General features: G+C 37.8%; 1 protein-coding gene across 8 annotated transcripts in view; it reads right to left on the reverse strand.

Moving 5' to 3' along the window:
• Positions 1-21,876, reverse strand: part of LOC108423516 (unc-79 homolog, NALCN channel complex subunit) — a 53,149-nt gene that overhangs the window by 827 nt on the left and 30,446 nt on the right. For 4 of the 8 annotated variants that reach the window (XM_037541943.1, XM_017690877.2, XM_037541945.1 and 1 more), the window contains 26 exons: positions 21,020-21,221; positions 20,518-20,697; positions 19,011-19,079; positions 17,869-18,170; positions 17,533-17,715; positions 16,848-17,013; positions 16,602-16,751; positions 14,129-15,391; positions 13,085-13,186; positions 11,725-11,850; positions 10,929-11,031; positions 10,375-10,515; positions 10,116-10,154; positions 9,528-9,640; positions 9,345-9,430; positions 8,172-8,345; positions 7,987-8,055; positions 7,782-7,892; positions 4,860-4,964; positions 4,695-4,772; positions 4,074-4,163; positions 3,285-3,460; positions 2,775-2,958; positions 2,109-2,312; positions 1,652-1,729; positions 29-70 (listed from right to left, as the gene is read on the reverse strand). In XM_037541943.1, the coding sequence (XP_037397840.1) occupies positions 29-70; positions 1,652-1,729; positions 2,109-2,312; positions 2,775-2,958; positions 3,285-3,460; positions 4,074-4,163; positions 4,695-4,772; positions 4,860-4,964; positions 7,782-7,892; positions 7,987-8,055; positions 8,172-8,345; positions 9,345-9,430; positions 9,528-9,640; positions 10,116-10,154; positions 10,375-10,515; positions 10,929-11,031; positions 11,725-11,850; positions 13,085-13,186; positions 14,129-15,391; positions 16,602-16,751; positions 16,848-17,013; positions 17,533-17,715; positions 17,869-18,170; positions 19,011-19,079; positions 20,518-20,697; positions 21,020-21,221 (4,536 nt within the window). The remainder of the gene's footprint in view (positions 1-28; positions 71-1,651; positions 1,730-2,108; positions 2,313-2,774; positions 2,959-3,284; positions 3,461-4,073; positions 4,164-4,694; positions 4,773-4,859; positions 4,965-7,781; positions 7,893-7,986; positions 8,056-8,171; positions 8,346-9,344; positions 9,431-9,527; positions 9,641-10,115; positions 10,155-10,374; positions 10,516-10,928; positions 11,032-11,724; positions 11,851-13,084; positions 13,187-14,128; positions 15,392-16,601; positions 16,752-16,847; positions 17,014-17,532; positions 17,716-17,868; positions 18,171-19,010; positions 19,080-20,517; positions 20,698-21,019; positions 21,222-21,876) is intronic. The other 4 variants (XM_017690878.2, XM_037541940.1, XM_037541941.1 and 1 more) reach the window with 4 other exon arrangements.

Below are 21,876 nucleotides of genomic sequence, written 5' to 3' on the forward strand. Positions count from 1 at the left end.
TGCATTGTGTGACAGACAGAATACTTACATTTAAGTTGGACTGAATCATTGGCAGCCACATAGGAATTAACTGAAAAAAGGTAAAGTTGATGACAGTTTAATTATAGTTTCAGGCATCTCAGAGATAAGAAGAATTTAACAGACAAAACTGACCATACACACTGAAAGATGTAATGCACTGAATTTACTTTATTATTTATATTATACTATTATCCATGGTATAGGGTAACTTCGGGGAGCGACCCAGGGTAATATTTTCCCCTCATCCTAATTATCAAATCTAATTGACACATTTACTGAATGTCTATGGTCTAATCTATATTCTGAAATTTCACCTGGATCACTGTATTCCTGGGACTTATTGCCCTGTAAAATGTTTGGGGTGAGTTGATCATTGGATAAAAGGGATCTATGCATTAAAACAAACACAGGTTCTGAATACAAAGTCTAATTAGCTTTTAATCTCATGTAACAGATTTGAAATTCACATAGTATTTTATTTTGGACAATGAACCCAGACAAATATTACCAACAACTACGAGAAAAATAAATTAATGACTAGGCCCAATATAAAATGACTTTGTTGAAATGTTGTTGCTAAAACTGTGCTTAATTTAAATAATTTGTTAAACTAATTTATAAAGAATAATGAAAGGAAAATGGAAAAGGAAGAAAAGTGAGCGCTGAAAAGTGCCATTTTGTCTAACACTCTGCTCAACACCAGTGAACTACCCATTAAAGGCTAAAGGCAAAAAGACAGTGAGCTGCCAGCTACGACATAAACAGAACAACAGTGGCCCTCTATCATTTTCTACATAGAACAGTATATTTGTTTTTTGAGATAAGTGAAACTGAGAGCTTTGGGTTAAGAAATCCCCAAGACAAGCTCCCTTTATCATATTGCCCCATAATTATTCATTAGTTATATTTTCACAAAGTTGACTAAAAGTTGTTCAACTGAGTTTCACTGAATAAGCAGCATTAGTGTTACATTTGTCTTTCGTCAAAGGTTAAGAAAATGAAGTGTAATCATTAACAAATAGCTTGATGGAGACCTTACTTTCACATATAATACATACTATATATTCTGCATGCAATAAAAAATGAACTGCCTGCTGTTCCATTTTATTTCTTCTAACCATATGCAGATTGATACATCATCCTGTACATGCTAAAGCCATGCAGGGATGCAGAAAGTGGGGCTATCTCCTGCAGCACCCCAAAATAATGAAACATTTTGAACTTTTTAATGATTTTAAAGAGATTTATATTAAATATATTAAAGAGATTTATATTTTATTTTTATATTTTTACAATCTGCAGTAATCATGCACTGTTTAAGCACATGCTGTATTTTTATTCCACTGTGCCAAAAGCCCTGAGCCCCAAAGGAGCTAATACTGTAACTAAATCGGTTACCACAGCACATATCAACAATCTGATAATTTCCACATGATTACAGTAAATACAGTGCATTAAGGTAATGTGTTAAAGTAAATTAAGTGCATGAACATGATTATTGCCAAATTTAAATAAACAAAAGAAATGATGTACACATTTATATCAAGTAAATTCAATGCATTATTTTGATTCATTTTCAGTTCCAAAGGCATTTCTGACCAGACTAGCAGCTAACAAATCTCAAACTTACTTTTACAAAAATGGTTGAATTACATTCTTGTAATGCTTCCATCAGACTGATGACATGCAAACACACCATCTCCACCATCTAAAGGGAAGAAAAACACAGCCTCTCTGAACAGTTGTCATTCGTGATTCATAAAATAACATCATGCTACTGATCATTTAATTATTTGCACAACACAGCTAGAGACAAATAGTGTGAAAGTGTCTTCAGATCAAATATTGATCAAATTACAAAGCCTGAATCATTTGTCAGCTGTACTTCGATGCCACATACACCACATAGTAGCAGATGTCTCCCCTCATGACTCAGCCTCAAATGATGTTAAAGACATGCAGTGCAATCCAAATTGCAGCATAGATTCAAACAACACAAAAACATGCTTGTAAAAAGCCACAATGCAAAGAACAAGCTGAACATACATGGTGAACTTAAAAAAACATCTTAGTGAACAGGGTCTTACTACTTTGTTGTGTGCCATGAGCTGGAGGATGCTGGGCGTGACGCGACTCCAGAACTCCAGGCCTGTAAGGATGGCTCCAGATGAGAACTCATTCTGGTTCTGGTTCTGTCCGGCTGGGGCTGCAGCAGCCTGCTCACAGTAGATGGTCCACAGCTGAGCAAACATGAAGGCGTGGAACAGGGAGCACATGTGGAGCACTGACGTCTAAAGAAGAGAACAGGAATGTCAATGTTCCAGTCTCTAATTGATAAACTTCAGCAGCACAAACACTGAAAAAAAACCTGCTATGGAAATTATTATGGAATATTAGGTGCTGACCGGACCTAAAATGATTTCAGTTACCAATTATATCCTTTTTCAGTAAAAAAAAAAAAAAAAGAAGAAGACAAAGAAGATTAGCAATGCCATAATACAGGATCCAAGACATTCCCTTTAGTGTTCCTTTCAGTTGGTGCCATCAGCCTGTTGCTATAGAGTTCCACTAGCTAAACCCAAAGTTTTTAGAAAGTCGTTTATACCACAAATTATGGCTACAAATTGTCTTAATCAGTAAATAGCAAATGAAACTTGATGGACAATATTGATTTTCACTTTAGTTAATTTGTGTATTTGTTCGTATGCTGTTGCATATGCACTTTTAAACAGTAGACTGAAGGAGCGCCATACCTTGGATTGCTCTGGGAAGCCAATGAGAATTACAATGAGGTGATCTGCTATATGAGAGCCAGCGTCCAGTGGAATGGGCATACAAGACGTAGAGCCCTGATACAAAGCACAGTGGGTAAGAGAGCCCAGCAGAAGCCAGGAGAGCTGGCGGATGTGGGACACACATTCAATGAACTCTTTGGGCCTGAGGAACAAAGAGAAAAACAATTAACATACATAAAATGAGTGGCATTATTTACTATATAAAAAATTTACTGACTAGGTAGCTTTTAGTTATATGGCTATAAAGTATGACTTTAAAGCACAAATAGCATGACCTTGGTATGAACTGAGGTCTTTTTCTTCTCTATTTGTGGGGAGGATGCTCTTTTAATCAGGAAGGTATATGGGAAGTTCGGGAAATTAGGTCAAATCAGCAACATTTTGAAAATGCTTCAAAATAGATTGTAGCTGTTGTAACGGTTTTCTGTCATATTTCCAAATAATTAATTTTCATATGTATGCTCTTACCCCTGTTGCATAGCAGAGGGAGGGTGGTAGAGCCATGGTAGGTAGCGAATCACTGCCTTGTTGTCACGGTGATTGCTTTTACTGATCTCCATGGCAGCAACCTGGGCCAATCCCACTTTCAGATTTCCGCCAAAAGTATCCTCATGGAGGGGCTGACAGCAGGCCTTCATATGACTCTACAGGAGGGAAAGAAAGCATATCCCTGCTGTAAAAACCAAACCAGTACAAATTCCATTCTGCTCTAAGCCGGTTTGTGCTGGTTTATGCTGGTCTGGTGCTGATTTAGCTGGTCACCCAGCATGGTCATACTGGTTGACTAGCATGCCAGCACTCAAACACAACATATGCTGGTTTTGCCAGTGACCAGCTATGCTAGTTTATGCTTTAGTTTTTCTAGCAAGAATTTCCACTTACAACTCCTAACATGAACATACAAATAACTTTTTAAAAATGCATTTATTTTTGTGGTACAACACTGTGTCATGCATAGATAGGCTTAGAATAATATTGTTGAGAAGTATTGTATCCCTGTGATCTACTGAGTGTTTTTTTTATGTTTGCCTTCTTGTGTTTTTTGACCATTGCATTGCCTTGACATTTTTTTGAGTTTTTCCCTTGTCCTTTTGGTACTGTCACCTATATTGATTGATCAGTGTTTTGACTTCCTGAACTGTGTTTTGACTACGATTCTGGCTTTCCCTCTGGTTAAGATTAAATCTGACCTTTTTCAAGATCTGCACTCGTCTGAACTCTGGTCCCACATAACACACTGATTGTTGTATACTGAACCTTTAATTTGGTCAGTGTATGCATGTCCGCAATGAAGTCCAGCAGCTCACTGAGGTACTGCCTCAAACACTCCATGGCCGCTGTTGTGCACTGAGAGAGAACAGAAAAGGATGAGCTATGTAAAAAAACAGCACTCAGTTGCTGTAATATAATCAAATGATAAAAGAAAAAAAAAGAAAAAAATGTGTATGGTTGATATATACTTGTGATATAGGCACTATATTGCATTATATTGGACTACAGCTTACTCTACAGTTAGATACAGTTGTAAGCAAAAGTTTTAACACCCCTTGTCAAGTTACATGTTTTTTGATTTTCGAAGTGACAATAAGTTAACACATCCCTATAAAATGTGCCATTTGCACAGGCCAAATTAAAAACAATAATTGTGCATTTAAATGTGCAGAAATGTGTAACTTATCTAGAAAATCAACAAAATGTAATTTTATCAGGGGTGCCCAAACCATTGCATACAACTGTACATTAGCTTCTTAGCTCTAGTGTAAAACTAAAGACGTCAATGTCAGACACAAAATATGTCTTGGCTGTTTTACCACATTTGGGAGAAATGTGTATATTTATGTATCTATTTCCATTTAAAGTAATGTACAAAGCACTCACCCCAGGTAAAGATGAGATCATGTGCTTTTGCAGAATGGTGGACTCAGATAGCCGGGTTCCGATGTCGGCACATACAAACTTATTGAAAGCAGAAAATAGAGAGGCAGCATTATTGTACATCTGTCTCTATATCTCACCTCTAAACTAGATCACCACACAAATTACCTGGACCAGTAGTAGTAGATTAGTGTCAGGAATTGGAGACTTGAACTTCAAAGCTTGTAGTAACTCCAGAACGACAATGCGGGACATATAGAACTTGTCCCTTTCCTGCAGGAGAAAAGAAGAGACTTTTTAAATCTTTGCCTCTGTTAGCTCGATGTCTTTTGAGTGTTTGCCTTTTTAAATTTGTTTTAAGGATTATTAACTGTGTCCTCCTATCCCTGTCAGTCTATTCTCCATGACTGTCTGTCTGTTTCGCCCTAATTATCTCTTCCCCTCACTGTCCGGCTCAGTGTAATGTCGTCTATCCATATTCCAGGCTGAAGACCAAAGGATTAGAATGGCTGGCAGCCCAGCTCTTCTGCCACAGTCCCAGCTCAGATAAAAACCATCTCAACTGCTCTCTCTCCCTCTCTTTTTCTCACAGCAACAAGATCTGTGTCTTTGTGTCAGCAGTTTTAGTCCCATCGGGTCAAAGGCAGGGACGGAGGAGAACCCAACTGTAATCACTATTTCTGTTATGCTTACCGAGGTCAATTTGGGATGCCACACTGCAAAACTGGATGTCTGAGTTTGCTCAAATAGTTTATAAGAAACAATGTCCTCTAAACCTTTGAGTGGCAGTTTGGGACACAAACACAAGTTTCAGCTTTGTTAGGCCCTGTTTTTTACATATAATGGATGCAACAACAACACTTTGAAATCAGATTATTGAAGGAGAAACATTTAAAGACAGAAATAGCTGTGTTTGCTTCAGTGTCAAAGGGTTAGTATTATTTGGCTAGACAACTAGTTTCTATTAGCCAATTTACATAGCCTGATTTCTGTCTTCATCTATGGAACAGATGGTAACTTCTTCACATTAACTGGCCTCTATCTCATAGTACTTACTATTAAAACAACCCTCACACAGTCTATCACTGTCCCAGAGCTTCACATACAAGGTGACACTGGAGTAGCCAACCGAACCTGACACATTTATGATGCTGAATCATTCAGAATGAAGTCTATTCCCCCATCGTATGAAAAATGAATGCTGTGCAATCGAGAGAGAACATGTCCAAGACAAATCGATATACTGAGAGCATAAACTCATAGTGCTGACAGGTGGGAAGCTACAGAGATCCATCTGAAGGACAACTCTTCACACCCACTAGAAATTACTGCAGGGCCTCACTTATCATATCATCAGCAGCTCTCTGGGGCAGATGTGTCTCCTGTGCCTCTAAACCAGCATTCTAAAATATGAAAATCAATACAGCCCGATTGAATTCTTCTTGAAGTGGTAGGCAGCAAGAAAGCGAGAGGAAGGCCATATTTCACAAAGAGGAGAGGAAGAGAGGATTTATATTCAGTGAATGGAGTGGTGCAGCTCTGTGGTGTATTTGCCTCAAGATAAGCTGTGCGAATGGAAGGCTCATCAGTTGACCACTTCCTCTGGTTTGAGAAACCTTTTAACGTACGGTTGGTAAAAAAAAAGATACTTTTCTCAAATGGAGTCAAGACATATTAAACATTTAAAGTTTGTACATGCAAGTATATGCACAAAATTCAGTCTTCAATTGCTGCTCTTGGCTGCTACTATTCTTTTATACACATTTGTCCAGTTTTGTAGATAACAGAAGGCAAAAGCAGGGTTTTCACTCTTGACCTATATTCCAGACATACCATACATTAGCATTACCATACTAGTAGCAAATGAAAGCTGAACATCTTACGTCTGACGAAATTCAAATTGTGCCTTTGTGCCATACAGCCCCAACGTAGTTGGCACAATGTTAAAAAGCTATAGTTTTAGAGAATAAAGCAACAAATTGGAATAATCTGTGCTATGTAAAAACAGTCAGTGACAAAAGAATAACATTATCTGCTATGAATTTTCATTCCATCATCATTTGCTTGTATTGAAAAACATGTTGAAAAACAACAATACAATGTTTTATCATTTCAAATAAGACATCAATGTGTAATATATAAATGGGTTGGGTTCAAAGTTTTGTCTTTTTCATCTTGAGATTTGCTCACTTATGAAACGGCCTAAAGCTTAAAGGTAAGAATAATTTGTTACAAATGTAATGTAGTTTTGCATTCTAGTGTGTCAGTTAGGATATTTAATATGTGTTCAGTGTATAATACAAAATAACATTAATTTATGACAATAGTCCTACACTTGGGCATGCTGAAACATGTGCCAACCACTCCCAAAATTAATCTACCAACCAACCTCACCCACATCAGGACGCAACTCTGTATTTAGTTCTTGTTAGCTAGCTAGCATTAATTATCGTTGGCTTTCATATTATATATCAGCATATAGACTGCCATTTCTACTAATAAACAATCTCTTTAAAGCGTTTCTAATACATCCACCTTAACAGACCATAATGCTCAAAGCTCCTGATAAAAAAGATGGATGTTGGTCAAGAGGGCAATCATTTTCATGTTAAATTTTGTGAGAGTTCCCCAAAACTGATACTGTGTCAACCAATTCCATTCTCCTCCAGAAATCACAAAGTAAGTCTATGTGACATTACAACTTCACACAGTTTGAGGCAAGCGTGTGACGATGCAGTTTTTACAGTGCAGTTTGATGGGTGTGAGCATCCATTGTTTATTAGTTACGATATACTTGTACCTCAAATGCAAAAAAGGCATTTTTTTCTGACTGACTACTTATGGAGTAAAGGGAAACTATTTTTTGGTATATTCAGCATGCAGAGTAGTTAAACATTCAGCCCAACACAGATGGATGTCAAAGTTATACCCTCATGGGATATTATTATCCATTACAGTATACTTCATAAATAAATCAACATACCCACTTATACAGTACCACAAGAAAACCAGGCACAATATCAGTATTGATTATTCTTGTGTGTTCTACACACTTTAAAATCAATCATCAACAACATTCATCATACTCACCTTACTGAAGGTCTTGTAGCACAGGCCGCACAGTTCCACAAGATAAGAGAGGCTGAAAACTCCATACTGGATAACAAAACTCAGCAGCTTAGAAGAAGGTTCCAGTAAACTCTAGCAAGGATAGTCACAGAAATGTTTCAGTCTCCAAAATTCACCTTTAACATAGTTTTCAGTTCTTCAGCTCCATCAACTTAAATGAACTTACTCTAGTTGCATTAGCGGTTGGAATCTTCAGCAAACAGATGATGATTCTCAAGCTGGAGTCCAGTGGATACTTAACAGAAGAATTAAATTGAGAGTTTGAACAGTGCACATGGGGTAACAACCACATCGGGAATAATATTTAACTGGTATAGCAGTCAAAAACAAACAGGAAAGTAACTTTAATACCTTCAGAGGCAATACAGCAGGAAGCTTGGTCAGAAAGGTTTGGAACTGGTTACAGATGGTTGTCCAAAGGTTACTAGGGGAGTCCATGGGAAGAGCCTCCATAAAGGAGGCAATATTGTCCAAGCAGTGGAGCATTGTGCCCCCAGCAGGCAAATTCTTCTTATTGTTTAAACCCTAATAGAACAGCACACATTGTGTTTGAGATTACAGGGGAATTTTACTAGAATTTAATAATTAAATTCAAAAGGGGCCAAACAGTTTATTGTAGGGAAATTTGTTAACTCTGATTTTTTCCCAGTGGTGGTATTAGGAACTAGGGGCTGTGATGTCTCTCTTGTAGATGTAGCCATTTTACAGTCTATCCAAACTCCCAGTGAACAGTTTTTATTGATATCTGAGGGTTTCCTTTGGGTACTATTTTGCTTTGCTATACACTGTACCCCTCTGCTAAAATGGCTTTAAAAATTGTTTAAGGCTGAAACATTATCACAAAGCCATCATAAACAATCTATCAGGCATCAGACAATGTATTCACAACAATTTGGTGGAATGGCTTTCTGTTTTAGAAGCATTAAACACTTCGGATGTCTGGCTCCTGTCATCACCGTGAACTACTCTGACTCAGTCCACTTCTCTGGAATGCCACATTTTGTTCTGTTCTGAATGACTTTGTTTACAGCCAGTGTTTACATCCCAGTGGTCTGCTTATACACTCTGCGTGTCTTTAGCATATATTTTTTTCTGTTTTTATTTTTTGTTACTGAAAATCTTAGTTGTTCATTACATTATGTGAATTATTAACAATGGGCCAATACAAGTGGTTCAAATTTACATAATAAAATTATTGCTAGATTAATGTGATTTAAAGTTACGTTTGTTTTCCAGATACCATTTCTGAGGTACAAGGTTTTGTTATAAGAATTTGACAATAACGTTTCAGAAATCAAACACAAATGAAATATAATAATTTTTGAGTAAATTATTACTATAACTAGAAATGTTGACATTCTTGCAGAATGTCTTGCAGTCCTTGGAAACACTAAAGCTTTCAATTCTTTGACAAGAGTGCCATCTGCTGGAGAACATCTTCACTGTAATGAGTGCAGTGTATTTTTTTGTACCCAATACAAAATGCACCTACAAAAAGCATCAATAAGCTCATTTAAGTCCTACCTCAAGAAGCTGACTTAATGCTGCTACAGAGCTCAGCTCATTGAAATCAATGAGAGATGTGGCCAGTGTGCGAAGGAAACTTCCATCTGAAAGGGAAAAGCATTATTAACTGGTGTTCCACATTTGTGTGTGTGTGTGTGTGTGTGTGTGTTGAGTGAGTATGGTTGAGCAGGTTTTGGATACCTTTGATGTTGCTCTGAAATAACTGTGGGAGGATGCCGTTGGGTGCGAGCTGGTGGAGCACACAGCGCAGGAACTGCTTAGCTACACCTGCAGCATTGCCAGGGATCAGCATGCTACACACATACACACAGAGTAAAAAGTACAGGGTTTTAATAACAAAGACATACACATATACACACATTTATATATATATATATATATATATATATATATATATATATATATATATATATATATACATATATATGCTTTTGAACAGTCAGAACAGACATCATTTATACATTTCCACATTCTATGCAATTCTTTATATATATATATATATATATATATATATATATATATATAAAGAATTACATAGACTGTGGAAATGTATAAATGATGTCTGTTCTGACTGTTCATAAACTTCAACAATTCAGAAAGTTTGGCAGTGTTTACATACTATACCAATTTTTTTTCAAAAAAGCAATAAAAAAAATTACAAATCTGAATCATACAAAAATAAATAATCAACATTTAAACATTAATGGTAACCAGCCCCCACAATCATATAATACATATACATATAATAACCTGACAATTATAACATACCTTTCAGCCTGGCCTGAGAAATTAGCACTGGATGCCAACCTGCATGACACAACACATTTTAAACATATTTCAGTCACTGATTTCCTTTGGACATGAATAACATGACATTAAGAGCCAGCATGCACTTATCAGCTGATGTTTTGAATTCTATGCTTTGTGGCTTTGTGTCCTTTCCTGTGTTGGTAAGCACTGAAAGTGATACCAAAAACCAACATCCTGCCTGCAGTGTGCAGAGAAGAGCATTGCTGCTGTACTCTACCTTCCGACTGACTGCATAATGTCCAGCAGCAGTGGAGCAGCCAGGTCCGGACTCAAGTGGATAAACATAGAGAGAACGACTACAGCCAAAGCCAGGGTCTCCTCATCATACTCCTCTAATACAGCCCCGCAATCACGACACCTACACATATACAAGCATACATACACATACAGGGCCATATATAAAGTAAATATGTATTATATATGCAACTACCCCTGCAATAATGATATACCCCATAATATTATATCCCATAAGTATTACATTGTAATATGTGCATCATATAATTAACAAAAAGTATTGCTATTAATTATGTATACTTATGTCCTACCTACATATGTACTTACTATATAATAGTATTTTCATATGTATTATATATTTGTGTGAATTCTTTATATAAGAATTGCCTAATCCTAAACCTAACACTAACCTCAATCTCAGTAACTAAAATGAAATGGTTCTTAAACAGAGGAGCAACAAATGTTTATCTTGTGGTCTGTTTTTTTTCTTTCATTTTAGTCAAAATACAAACTCACAAATGCATAAAATGACTTTACCTGTCAGCCATATTGGTAGGCTGCTCATCACTGAAGTCTTCTGGTGCAGGTACATACATGCTGACTGTGCTAGGAGCTGACAGCAGGCTGGTCTTTGTTGGACCTGGAGGAAAATAAAACTTTAAAGGTAAGTAAGAACACTCCCTAAAGCACTTCCCATCTGGTTTGTGTTCATTATTGTTGTGTACATTTGATGAAAGGGGAAACCTTATTCGTGATTTTGACAATTGTCCGCGAACTTGTCCTGCATTTTTCAAGATACTGACACCAGGAATGGAGTGCTTGTATTCAGCTTGAATTTGATGCAAGGCCTATGTACAATTATAATTAAATTACATTTTTTTTCCTATTGCAAAAAATGAAGGGTAAAAGTTTGTACACCTCGCTTATATCACATTGATAACAGGCCATTAGCAACACCCTATTAAATATGTGGGATAACATAACAATGCCCTTGCAACACCCTAGCAACCATCTAGGATACCAGAGCAATGGCCTAGCAACACCATAGCAACCAGTTGGGATTACCAAGGTAACCAAGGTAGCAACACTTTAGTAACCATCAAGAAAACCATACCAACTGTCTAGCAAAACCAAATCAACCACAAAGCAAACACCCTAGCAATTATTTGGGATACCAGAGCAACAGCCTAGCAACAACCTAGCAACCATTTGGGATACCTTAGCAACCACCTAGCAACACACTTGCAAACACCTGGGATGCCACAGCAACTACCTAGCAATATCTCAGCTTCTTACTCTGAACAGTGTTAATGAGGAAAGCTAAATGACTGACCTGTATCCCATGTGCTGATGTTGTGCGGAGCGCTGGACTGATGCTCCAGCTGTCGCTTCATCAGCTGACTCATCGTCACAGCACCCAGAGAGCCTCGCTTCACCTGCCGGTACTGAGCTGTGGGACATGAACATAGAAGCAGAGAAGTATGAAACAACATGAGAATTTAAACAGAGGCCTAAAGCCTTTTGACTGATTCAGGCTTTGATCATGAGATCAACAAGATGAAATCACTGACACGACAGAATTCTGAACGAGCGTTGATTTGCAGCAATATTTTTCTGAAACAAAAACAGAGTGTATTATATGTTTATAAGATGTACACTCAACTGCCACTTTATTAGGTGCTTGCTGGTAAAAGGTTGGACCCCCTTTTGCCTTCAGAAATGCCTTAATTTTTCGTGGCATACTTTCAACAAAGTGTTGGAAACATTCCTCAGAGATTTTGGTTGGTTATTTGAGTTACTGTTGCCTTTCTATCATCTCGAACCAGTCTGTCCATTCTCCTCTGACCTCTCACATCAACAAGGCATTTTCTTACACACAACTGCCGCTCACTGGATATTTTCTCTTTTTTGGACCATTGTCTGTAAACCCTAGAGATGGTTGTGCGTGAAAATCCCAGTAGACCAGCAGTTTCTGAAATACTCAGACCAGCCCGTCTGGCACCAACAACCATGCCACGTTCAAAGTTACTTAAATCACCTTTCTTCCCCGTTCTGATGCTCGGTTTGCACTTCAGCAAGTTGTCTTGACCACCTCTACATGCCTAAACGCATTGAGTTGCGGCCATGTGATTGGCTCATTAGCTATTTGTGTTAACAAGCAGTTGAGTTGTACCTAATAAAGTGGCCGGTGAGTGTATGTCCTGCTTTTTGTTAAAAGAACCATTTAATATTGTTCAGTCTAATGAATGAAAAAATATTAAATGGTGTGAAAACCTTTACATTTTTTATATTTAGGTATGATTAACATTTCATGGTTCCTTCTGGCGCTTTTTATGCATGTATTGTAAAGTAATACTGATAAGTATGTTAGAACAACACTGTTTTCATGAATATTTATTGCATCTCTCAGCCTGTGATCACTGTTGTTACAATCCAGTTCCTGTTACATTGTATTGGATACCTGTAAAATAAATTATGCCTAACAATATAAAATTCTACCTCACTCTGGTGAGTTCAAATTGAGCAAACTCATTTATGAACACTGAAGAAGGGGGAAATGTGCTTAGGTTTATGGGTGAGGATGAGTGGATCTGGTTACAGATTTATGGTCTGCTTAATGGATTAAAGACAGCTTTATGAGCTAGAAGTACCATGTGATGGATATGATTAGTAAGAAGGTCTTTGGCTCCTACTTGTTACTGAGGAGCGGTTGCTTGTTTCTGGGATTGTGGCTTCGAGGGCAGGGGCTGAGGCCGATTCTCGTGGCTTTTCCAGTTTGGATAGGGCTTTGTGATCTGCAAGGCAATGCAGGGGGGTGATGGGAGAGATTTAGTGCATCACTACTTGTAGACCTCATATTCTGGCCTGTGGTCAAGTATTGTTTTAGTAACCTTTCTATTTACACAGAAAGGTAATTTGATCAGCTAGTTATGTGCGATCACTAACTTTTATAGGTCACTCTGAAGGACAAATGACTCAAATATCTTACAGATGCTTATTGACCATCTTTATTGTAAAGTTCTTTAATATTTATGCATTTAGAAGTGCTAGTTTTACATAATTTGTTAAGAGAAAATCTGCATAATTCAAATGTCAAGATGTAAAAGTCATTTGAGTGTTTAGATATAGAATGGTTCATTGTAGAGAAACCTACTGACTTGGACATCTTTTCCATTGTGATGATAGGAACCAGATTTTGTGATGCCCACAACATATAAAATGACCACTGTACCCCTTGCAAGTTTTTATATGTGATGTTGGTAATGGTTAAAAAGTGGCAAACATGAAAAAAAAAGTTTTTTTTGGGTGCCTTACAACTCTTCATGTACCTTTCCATCATAAATGCATTAAACACATTTTAGGCTAAAAGGTTATCTTAAAACTGTGGTAAAAAAATGCATATCATTTCATGCATATTCTAATTCTAGTTTCTCTAGAATGCACCACTTCACATTCTCAAACCATTCTAAATTATTTTATTTAAATCTATAAAAATATGCAGACATTTTTAAAAATTAAGGGAAGTATTTTGTGTAATATAATGTAGAGATATTCAACATAGAGAACTCAACTGAAATGAATTCTCTTCTTTCTTCTGATTACCAGATATATACTACATTATGTAATATACTTCTACATAAAAATGGACAGTATTCCACACTACATAAAAATGGAAACATATATAAAAGTTAAACACACACTTCTAATCTTAGCCATCTATATGACGATAAATATACCTGAGTCTGTGCTCTGTTCTCCCATCTTGTCCAGTGTATTGAAGGAGATGTCCAGGTATTCCCTCTGGATGGCACTGACTGCTATCTTCCGCTGTTTGCGCTGGCGCGGAACAATCTGGATCTTAAATTCAGCTTCATCACTCTCGTCGTCTGGCTTTGGATCACTGTCTCTCTCATCGCCTGTGTCATCATCATCTTCAGCATCATCTTCATCCTCACCCTGAATGCTTCCTTCACTTTTCTTGGGTTTCAGTGGGTCCAGGCTGTCCAGTGTGTCTTCAGGGATGTTAAGGAACACCGATCTTCCAGAGGGGCTTCCTCCTACAACTTTATCCTCAGTTGCGTCGTCTACTGAAGTGTCAGGCACATGGGGTGTTTTTCTAAAGAGGTCTCGTTTCTGCTTCAAGGTCATTGGGCTCTCCAGTCCAGGGTGGCTTGTGGAGTCTGGAAGCTCCAGGGAGGCAGTAGGGGTTATATGAGGAGGTGGCCTGCTTTCAGCTGCCTGAACAGGGCTTCCTTTGGCAGGGCTGCTTGAGACATTCTTTTTCTCCTTGGAGCAATCTTCCACACTGACTTGGACAACTGGAGATAACCGTAGAATAGTGCTTGCAGATGAGGGTGATGGATGCTCAGATTTATATTGCATGCCACTTGGAGGCTTTGAAAGTGCTTCAAACAAGTCTTCATCACTTTCAACAATGCGTAGTGGTGGGAGTGGCTCAAACACCAAGGAGTCACTGTCAGACAGAGACAGAATGGAGCGCTTTTCTGGTATAGATGCACAATCTGAAGACAAATCAATCAGGTCAGCGTCTTCTTTGCCAGGTCCACTAGAAACAACCAGTGGTAAGTCAATCCCTGTGGATTTATCCTCAAACGTCTCCATGCAGCTTAGACGGACCTCAGGAATAACTGGCCTGATGTTGTCAGCATGCAGGTTTGACCCCCGGCGATCAGCGCCCGAGGAGCCGTCAGATGAGTCTTTGCCGTACCGGTCTCCCCGACGTGACTGCCTCGCCGTAGAGCAAGAGGACGAGGGGGGTGGAGGTGGGGGCCCCTGCAGGTCACAGCGGTCAATGCAAGACTTGCGACGGTGTTCATCAAGGTTGAAGAGGATGGAGTCCGTGTTGGCGATATCCAGAGACTTCTGTTTGTGCATGGCCTGCAGTCGCTTCTTCTTGCTGCTGCTGTCATCTCTTGCAGGGTGCAGCATGCTGTCCTGCAGCGTGCCTGGCTCTCTGTACTCCGCCAGCTCAATCTCACCTGAAACAGGAATGTAAAGGTTAATTTTACAGTGCACTAACAAAAATAATACATTGAATTTGCTTGAGTCTAGGACTGGGAGATATCTAAAAAATGAGATTCTCTTGTTGACCATTGGGTCATGAACTGTTACACTTCTTTTGAAAGTTGTGACAGCAAACATGCATTCATTAAGTCCTGCTAGTGTGTGTTCATAGTTGTTTCATCTTTTTAAATAGCTCCTCCTTGTGGAGAAACTTCAGACTGTGCATGAGTGAGTGAACTTCAGACTGTGTTTTATATGTGCTTCATATCCGAAATAACAAGGCGTTTTCCATCAAGCTGCACAAAAAAAAATGCTGAGAATTTTCCTCAGATGATGTGTTTTACTCTGGAAAGTCCGCAGCAAAGACAATGGATAATTTGCTTTACTGTAGCATAACAGCTTATTTATCATCTGTAATGATCCACTGTTTTAACAGTGAATGGCAATAAAACATTACATGTACATTTTTTTAGATAAAACAGAAACTTCAGAAATCATCACTAATATCCAATTATATCACCTTATCACCCAAACATAGAGTATTCTTTCCAAATGGTCAAATAGTATCATCAATTATTGTCAAAAGTACACAAATGAAAAAAAAGCATGTTAATCTTATCGCTGCTGCTGGAAGAAAATCTTGCATCCAAAATACCAGTAGAAGGTATATACCTACTATAGTTTTACTGTAAGGAAATGGAACCAATTTTTTTTACAATTCATATTAGGCCATTTCTTTTGGTCCATTCATCATGAATTTTCCACACAAAGTAAAAACCAACAAGCATTTTCAAATTATATGAAAAATGACAAAAATGGATATACAAGCTTTTGTTCCGACTACAGCGTTATATAATTTATTCATGTTGAAATTATATATATATATATATATATATATATATATATATATATATATATATATATATATATATAGATAGATATAAATATAATTTCAACATGAATAAATTATATAACACTTATAATTATATATAATTATATATATATTAATCAAACAAACTAAATGCATTTTTCAAAGATCTTAACTCCAGATTTCTAATCCAGATTATCTGATTTAGCAAAACACCAAGAACAGGGGTATTCCAGGACCAGGTAAGCACTCTTCAAGAACAACTGAATCATGTTAAAGGAAATTATATAACAATAAGAAACTGAGCAGATACTTACTTTTCTGAGCATTGAGCTCCACAGGCTGATACTTGACGGATTTGCTGCCTCCAATCCTTTTTAGCCGTGCAAAAAACGTCTGAGATTCTTTACTGCCTGCTCCCGTTGGAGTGTCATGGATGTCTGATTCATCAAACACACTATCCTCCTCTGCAAATCAATTCGTGCCAACAGACAAACACATGTCAAAACTGGCTGCGATGACTGCCGCTGTATACTTCACTCTAATGGTTAATTATAATGTACCTTTCTCTTTCTCACTGTAGCGGCTGACGTTTGAATTGTCACTGTAGAGTGGGCCAGCAGAGGCATGCGGTCTGCAGCTGTGGTACTGCGCATTCAAGGTGTTGATGGTGATGTGGATCAGATGCAGAACAACTTCTTTAATCATGTCCATGTCTCTGTACGGATACTGCAATGAGGCATGTTTTTCAGTTATTTGTACACGTGCTCCTGGTAACTGTTCACCTACAATTTACTTCCGCTCATGATGTGAGAAACAAGATATGGAATGAGCTTTTTTGCTTAAAGTGGTGTAGAAAGATAATAAAAGTCACATATGCTTAAAAAAACAAGGGAATATATATATGTATATACATATACAGTTCACAGTTCACAGTTCACAGTACTTTATTAGTTCCCAGAGGGCAATTCATTTGCAGCCTTCTCGTCCACACACATATATATACATATATAATTATATGCTTGTTCAGCTAGACTTAGTTCTACCACTTGGGGGAGCTCAACTACTCATTTTCAGTCATTCACTTATTCATTGCACCTCATTTGGAAACAAAGCATCTGTCAAGGTACTCCAGATTAGTCAAGAAATAGAGCTACATAATCAATAATATATTAGCAGGAAACAAGACTGATTATCACAAAAGGAAACTAAATCAATGTCGTACTCCCAAAATTATGCAATGAGTACCTTATAGAGGATAACCAACAATGCTTTGAGCCACATCTGACGGATGTGTGGCCTCAGAGCCCAGAGTGAGCAGCGTGGAGCCTCCTGGAAGTTTGGTCTGAGTTGAGGGCATGTGCAGTACTTCAGCACCTGCACCACAAGGGGCAACATCTGCTTCCCCAAACTGATGTTGTAGTCCATTACCTGACAGATGCATAAACACATACTTTTACTGCAACTGTTGAGCATTTTTATTCATTTGAGGGATGTATTTAGCTGATTTGCAGAGTTGTTGTGCAACCATCATGATTTGTTAAGTAGAACCATCTGTCTCATTTAAGCATTTAAGACTCTCACCTGTGCAATGCCAGCAATGAATGCATTAAAGCATGTGGATGAGCGCATCTTCTGTGGGGCGATCATAAAACATCCCATCTGCTGGTCATAGCCTAAAAGCACATAAAGGTGCCTTTTCACAGTGTTGAAGGCTTTGGCACTGCCAATGTCAGCCTCTGCACTGCTCTTGTCCTTCGCCATGAACTTCATCAGCACCATGATGAGCTGGTGAACAGTCTGGTGGTCTATGCCTACATCCTCTGGGAGAAGATCCTTGATGATGGAGTCATCCTCTGGGGGAGAGCTCTGGCCAGGCAGGTGGGCTGCAGAAAGTGGAAGTTAACATATTCACTAGCTTATTGAAAAAGAGTGGAGTGCTTCAGAATGTGAGCTGAGTCATAAGACGTTTCATCTGCAGGTTGCAGTTGTTTTATGGTGAAGAAATGGTTCACTTCAGTGGTTAACACTGTTGCTGCAAATGTCTGAAAGAAGCTCCGCTCTGAACTGTGGGACGTGCCATCAACATGGCAAATCTTCAAACCGCCAACATAACAGATGGTAAGGTGTTAAACAAAATTAAATAAATTAAAAACAAACCTACATTAATAGTGTGGATATGAATATTTATGTGTTGGGTGCTTGAAAAGTATGCTTCTCTTCATTTCAAAGGAGAACAGAATGAATTTTAAAGGAATAGTTACGCAAGAACATCAAATTTACACAATTTTTGCCCCAAACATAGTCAGTGAGCCAAGACAAGTTTGTTGAAACTCCTACTTTAATTTACCGGTGGCACTACAAGGATAAAGTAACTAAAAGTAATAGAAGTTAATACCCTCCATTTATTATAGTGCATCATGCACAACTGACTAAAACTGAGTTGTTAAGCAATCTTGCTTATGTGCTTTCTTATACTGTATGCAACACTTTTACCTATGAAAGTGGATGATGATTAAGTATGTGTTTCCAACATTAATAATGCAGCTCCACTGCAAAACTAAACATGTAAACTTTGGGCACCAAACATGTCTTCCCTGATCTATTATACTCGGATGAAGGGGAAACTGTGTAAATATGATTTATCTGTAACATCCCTTTAAAGCTGCAAAAAAGGAATGTAATATAACAAAAACATTATTTTGTTCCAAACTGGTCTTATTTACCTGGCAGGACTTTCTCTAGCATATCGCCAAGTGTGGGTGCAGACTGCTCTTGTCTTGTGAGCCTTAGTGCTATGAAATCACACATGGAAACACAATTAGGGAATCTAGGGGTGGGCACAGATACACATCTGAGTTTCCACACTGTTCCACAAACTATTAAAACAATCACTTGAACATTTTACCTTGACTGCAGTCACAAAGAAAAGTACAAAGTTGCTAAAATATGTTATTCCAAGAGAATTATTAAAAAGAAATTAGCATCATCACCTACTTTTCTGTATTAGCATTTTGCAAGTAGGCTGCAGTTGTAAAGAACAATAGGGAAAAACAGGGCACAACGTAATGCAAAGTAAAACGTAACAGTACTTTTATGGTCCAAGTAAAATGTGCTTTTTGTCATGGTTTTGTCCCATATAGCAACATCATCTGTGAATTTCAACATGTTTCTCAAGATTAACCCAGAAAAGTGTTTTTGAGTCATAAGTATACTGTATTCACATCAGAATTAATTTAATTACCTTGGTGGATGTAATATAGCACTATTTTGTAGCATGTAAAAAAGTCACAGTGAGAACTAACCATGTTAAAGTACGGCCTCAATGCGGCGGGTTGAGTTTCTGCACAGTGTTATAACTTATTCAAGTCTTCCTGAATAAGCAATGACAGTCTACATCCAGCCATATAAATTCAAAACAGTTGATTTTTGGAAGTTTTTTATGCATAAATCAATCAGAAAAGTACCACAAACATCATGTAAACAGTATATACTTTAAATGTATTTCCTCATCATCAAAATATATGTTTAACACAGCTTATTTTCACTAATCATGTTCATATATTAAATGTATTTATGTTGCAAATCTTTCTCTGGTTCAAACAACACAGAATTGTATTGTAACTGTGTTTGCATCAATTTACCAGACTTTTTAGTGGCTGTTACAAATAGCTCATATGTCTGATACATCCTTACCTGTGGGGTAAGTTAAGCAACATTTACGCTTATTCTGATTTTGGCTGAATTGTATACTAATGGTAGGTCCTACAAACAAAGTTTTCATTTATAGCAGAGGTGTCTAGGTTGTATTAAAAATATACTTTCACATTTATTTTTAAAATTACTTAGCATAAACCAAAATGTGTCAGGTTGTGCCCCCCTCTTTCCTACAAAAGTTCTAAAAAGTTAAAGAAATTCTGAGGAAATTATTAGGAGGAAATTGCATCACCCAAATTAAACGCACAGAGACCTTTGGGGCAATTTCTCTGTATTGGTCCAAAAACATGAACTACTTAAAGCCTTTGGATCAATTTTCTGGAGTTACTCATTTGGAACTCAGAGCGTTTTGTGCAGTAATTGAGGTGTACGAGCACACAAAGTGACAAGATGTTAATAAATCACTGACATACACTAACACACTGGTGAGTGAGGGGAAAGAGACAGTAGGAAGGTGAGGTACGAAAGGACAGAATAAACAGAAACAGAAAAATACACAGAAGTGAGATGACTTACGCAGTTTGTTGCAGAGGGTCTCGGGAAGGGAGAAGGCACGTTTGGACTCCGATGGGCCCTTTATAGTGTCTCGAAGTGAGCGGACACTCTTTTGGCGATTTCTGGCAAAACGAGCCCTTCTGATCTTCCACATAGCTGCATCACTCAGATTAGCTGTGTTAGTCCTCACTGCAGTGATGGCTTAGGTCATAAAGGAGGAAAAAGAGTTACAGTGGAAGTACATAGTAACTGCACTGGAAATTTACTTCACTGTACATTATTTATCAGAAAGAAGATGTATTTGTGCCATCAGAAAAATGTGGTTAACCCTAAAGCTCTGGGCTTATTATTCAGCTACTAATCTTACTGTATATTACTTAGTAACAGCTGCAAAACTAAAATGCACTTTACATTGTTAAAACAGTGTTGAATGGAAATATGAACTTGCCAAAGGCTCCTGAGTTTAGAGGCTTATGCTGTTATCATCAAACACATGGGTACTCACAGAGACACACATGCTTACTAGTAGGGAATGGGAATTCCTTATTGCAGTCTAGGTGTAGTTGAGCCTCTAGGGACAGTGTCTCAAAGCGGTTCACAAAGAATTCCCAGCTCAGTGCTGGGATATCCTGCTTCAGAGAGTGCAGCAACAGCAGTTTGCTAAGGATGATGGGGCGATCCCTCACCACTGTGTCAAACTGGAAGTCCATGCACAGACACAGGCCCTGATGGAAAACACAAATATACACACTCTCCCTCATACACATAAAACAATTGTAAAAGTGCAATAAAATAAATTTCATGACAGCATATTGTCACTGTTGTAAGGACAAAAGGGAAGAAAAAAGTTAAAAAATTAAAGTTAACTTTAAATGTAAGATATTATTCAAAGCCATTTTGGACCATTTATATTGGTTGTTTGGTCATAACACTTTGGCACAGTGTAATCAGCAGCTGGCATTTTCAAATTATGCAAAAAAGAAAAATGACTAAACAAAGAAAAGAAGAAAACTTTATTAAATGCTTACTACTAGGCATTTGTATTAGAAGCTCTTATTTCACTCAATATCTCTATTTTTTTTTAGTTTTGTCATGGTCAGTTCCTATCTGCTAGCACACTCTCAGAAAAAAAGGTACGACACTATCGCTGGGACGGTACCCTCAGGGGTACATCTCAGTACCTTTAGTCATGGAACATAATTGTACCATAATCCACTGAAATGATATTTTCTAAGTTGTACTGATGCCACACACCCTGTCTGGTCTCCAGGCTTTTTATTAAATGGTTCTGTTATGAAAAATTAGTCCATAAAAAGGTACAAATATTTACTTTTCCACTGGGAAAAACTTATTTAAGGTACACAGTTGGACCTTAAAACC

The sequence above is a fragment of the Pygocentrus nattereri genome, chromosome 10 (assembly GCF_015220715.1).
Source record: "Pygocentrus nattereri isolate fPygNat1 chromosome 10, fPygNat1.pri, whole genome shotgun sequence".
NCBI classification, from domain to species: Eukaryota; Metazoa; Chordata; class Actinopteri; order Characiformes; family Serrasalmidae; genus Pygocentrus; species Pygocentrus nattereri.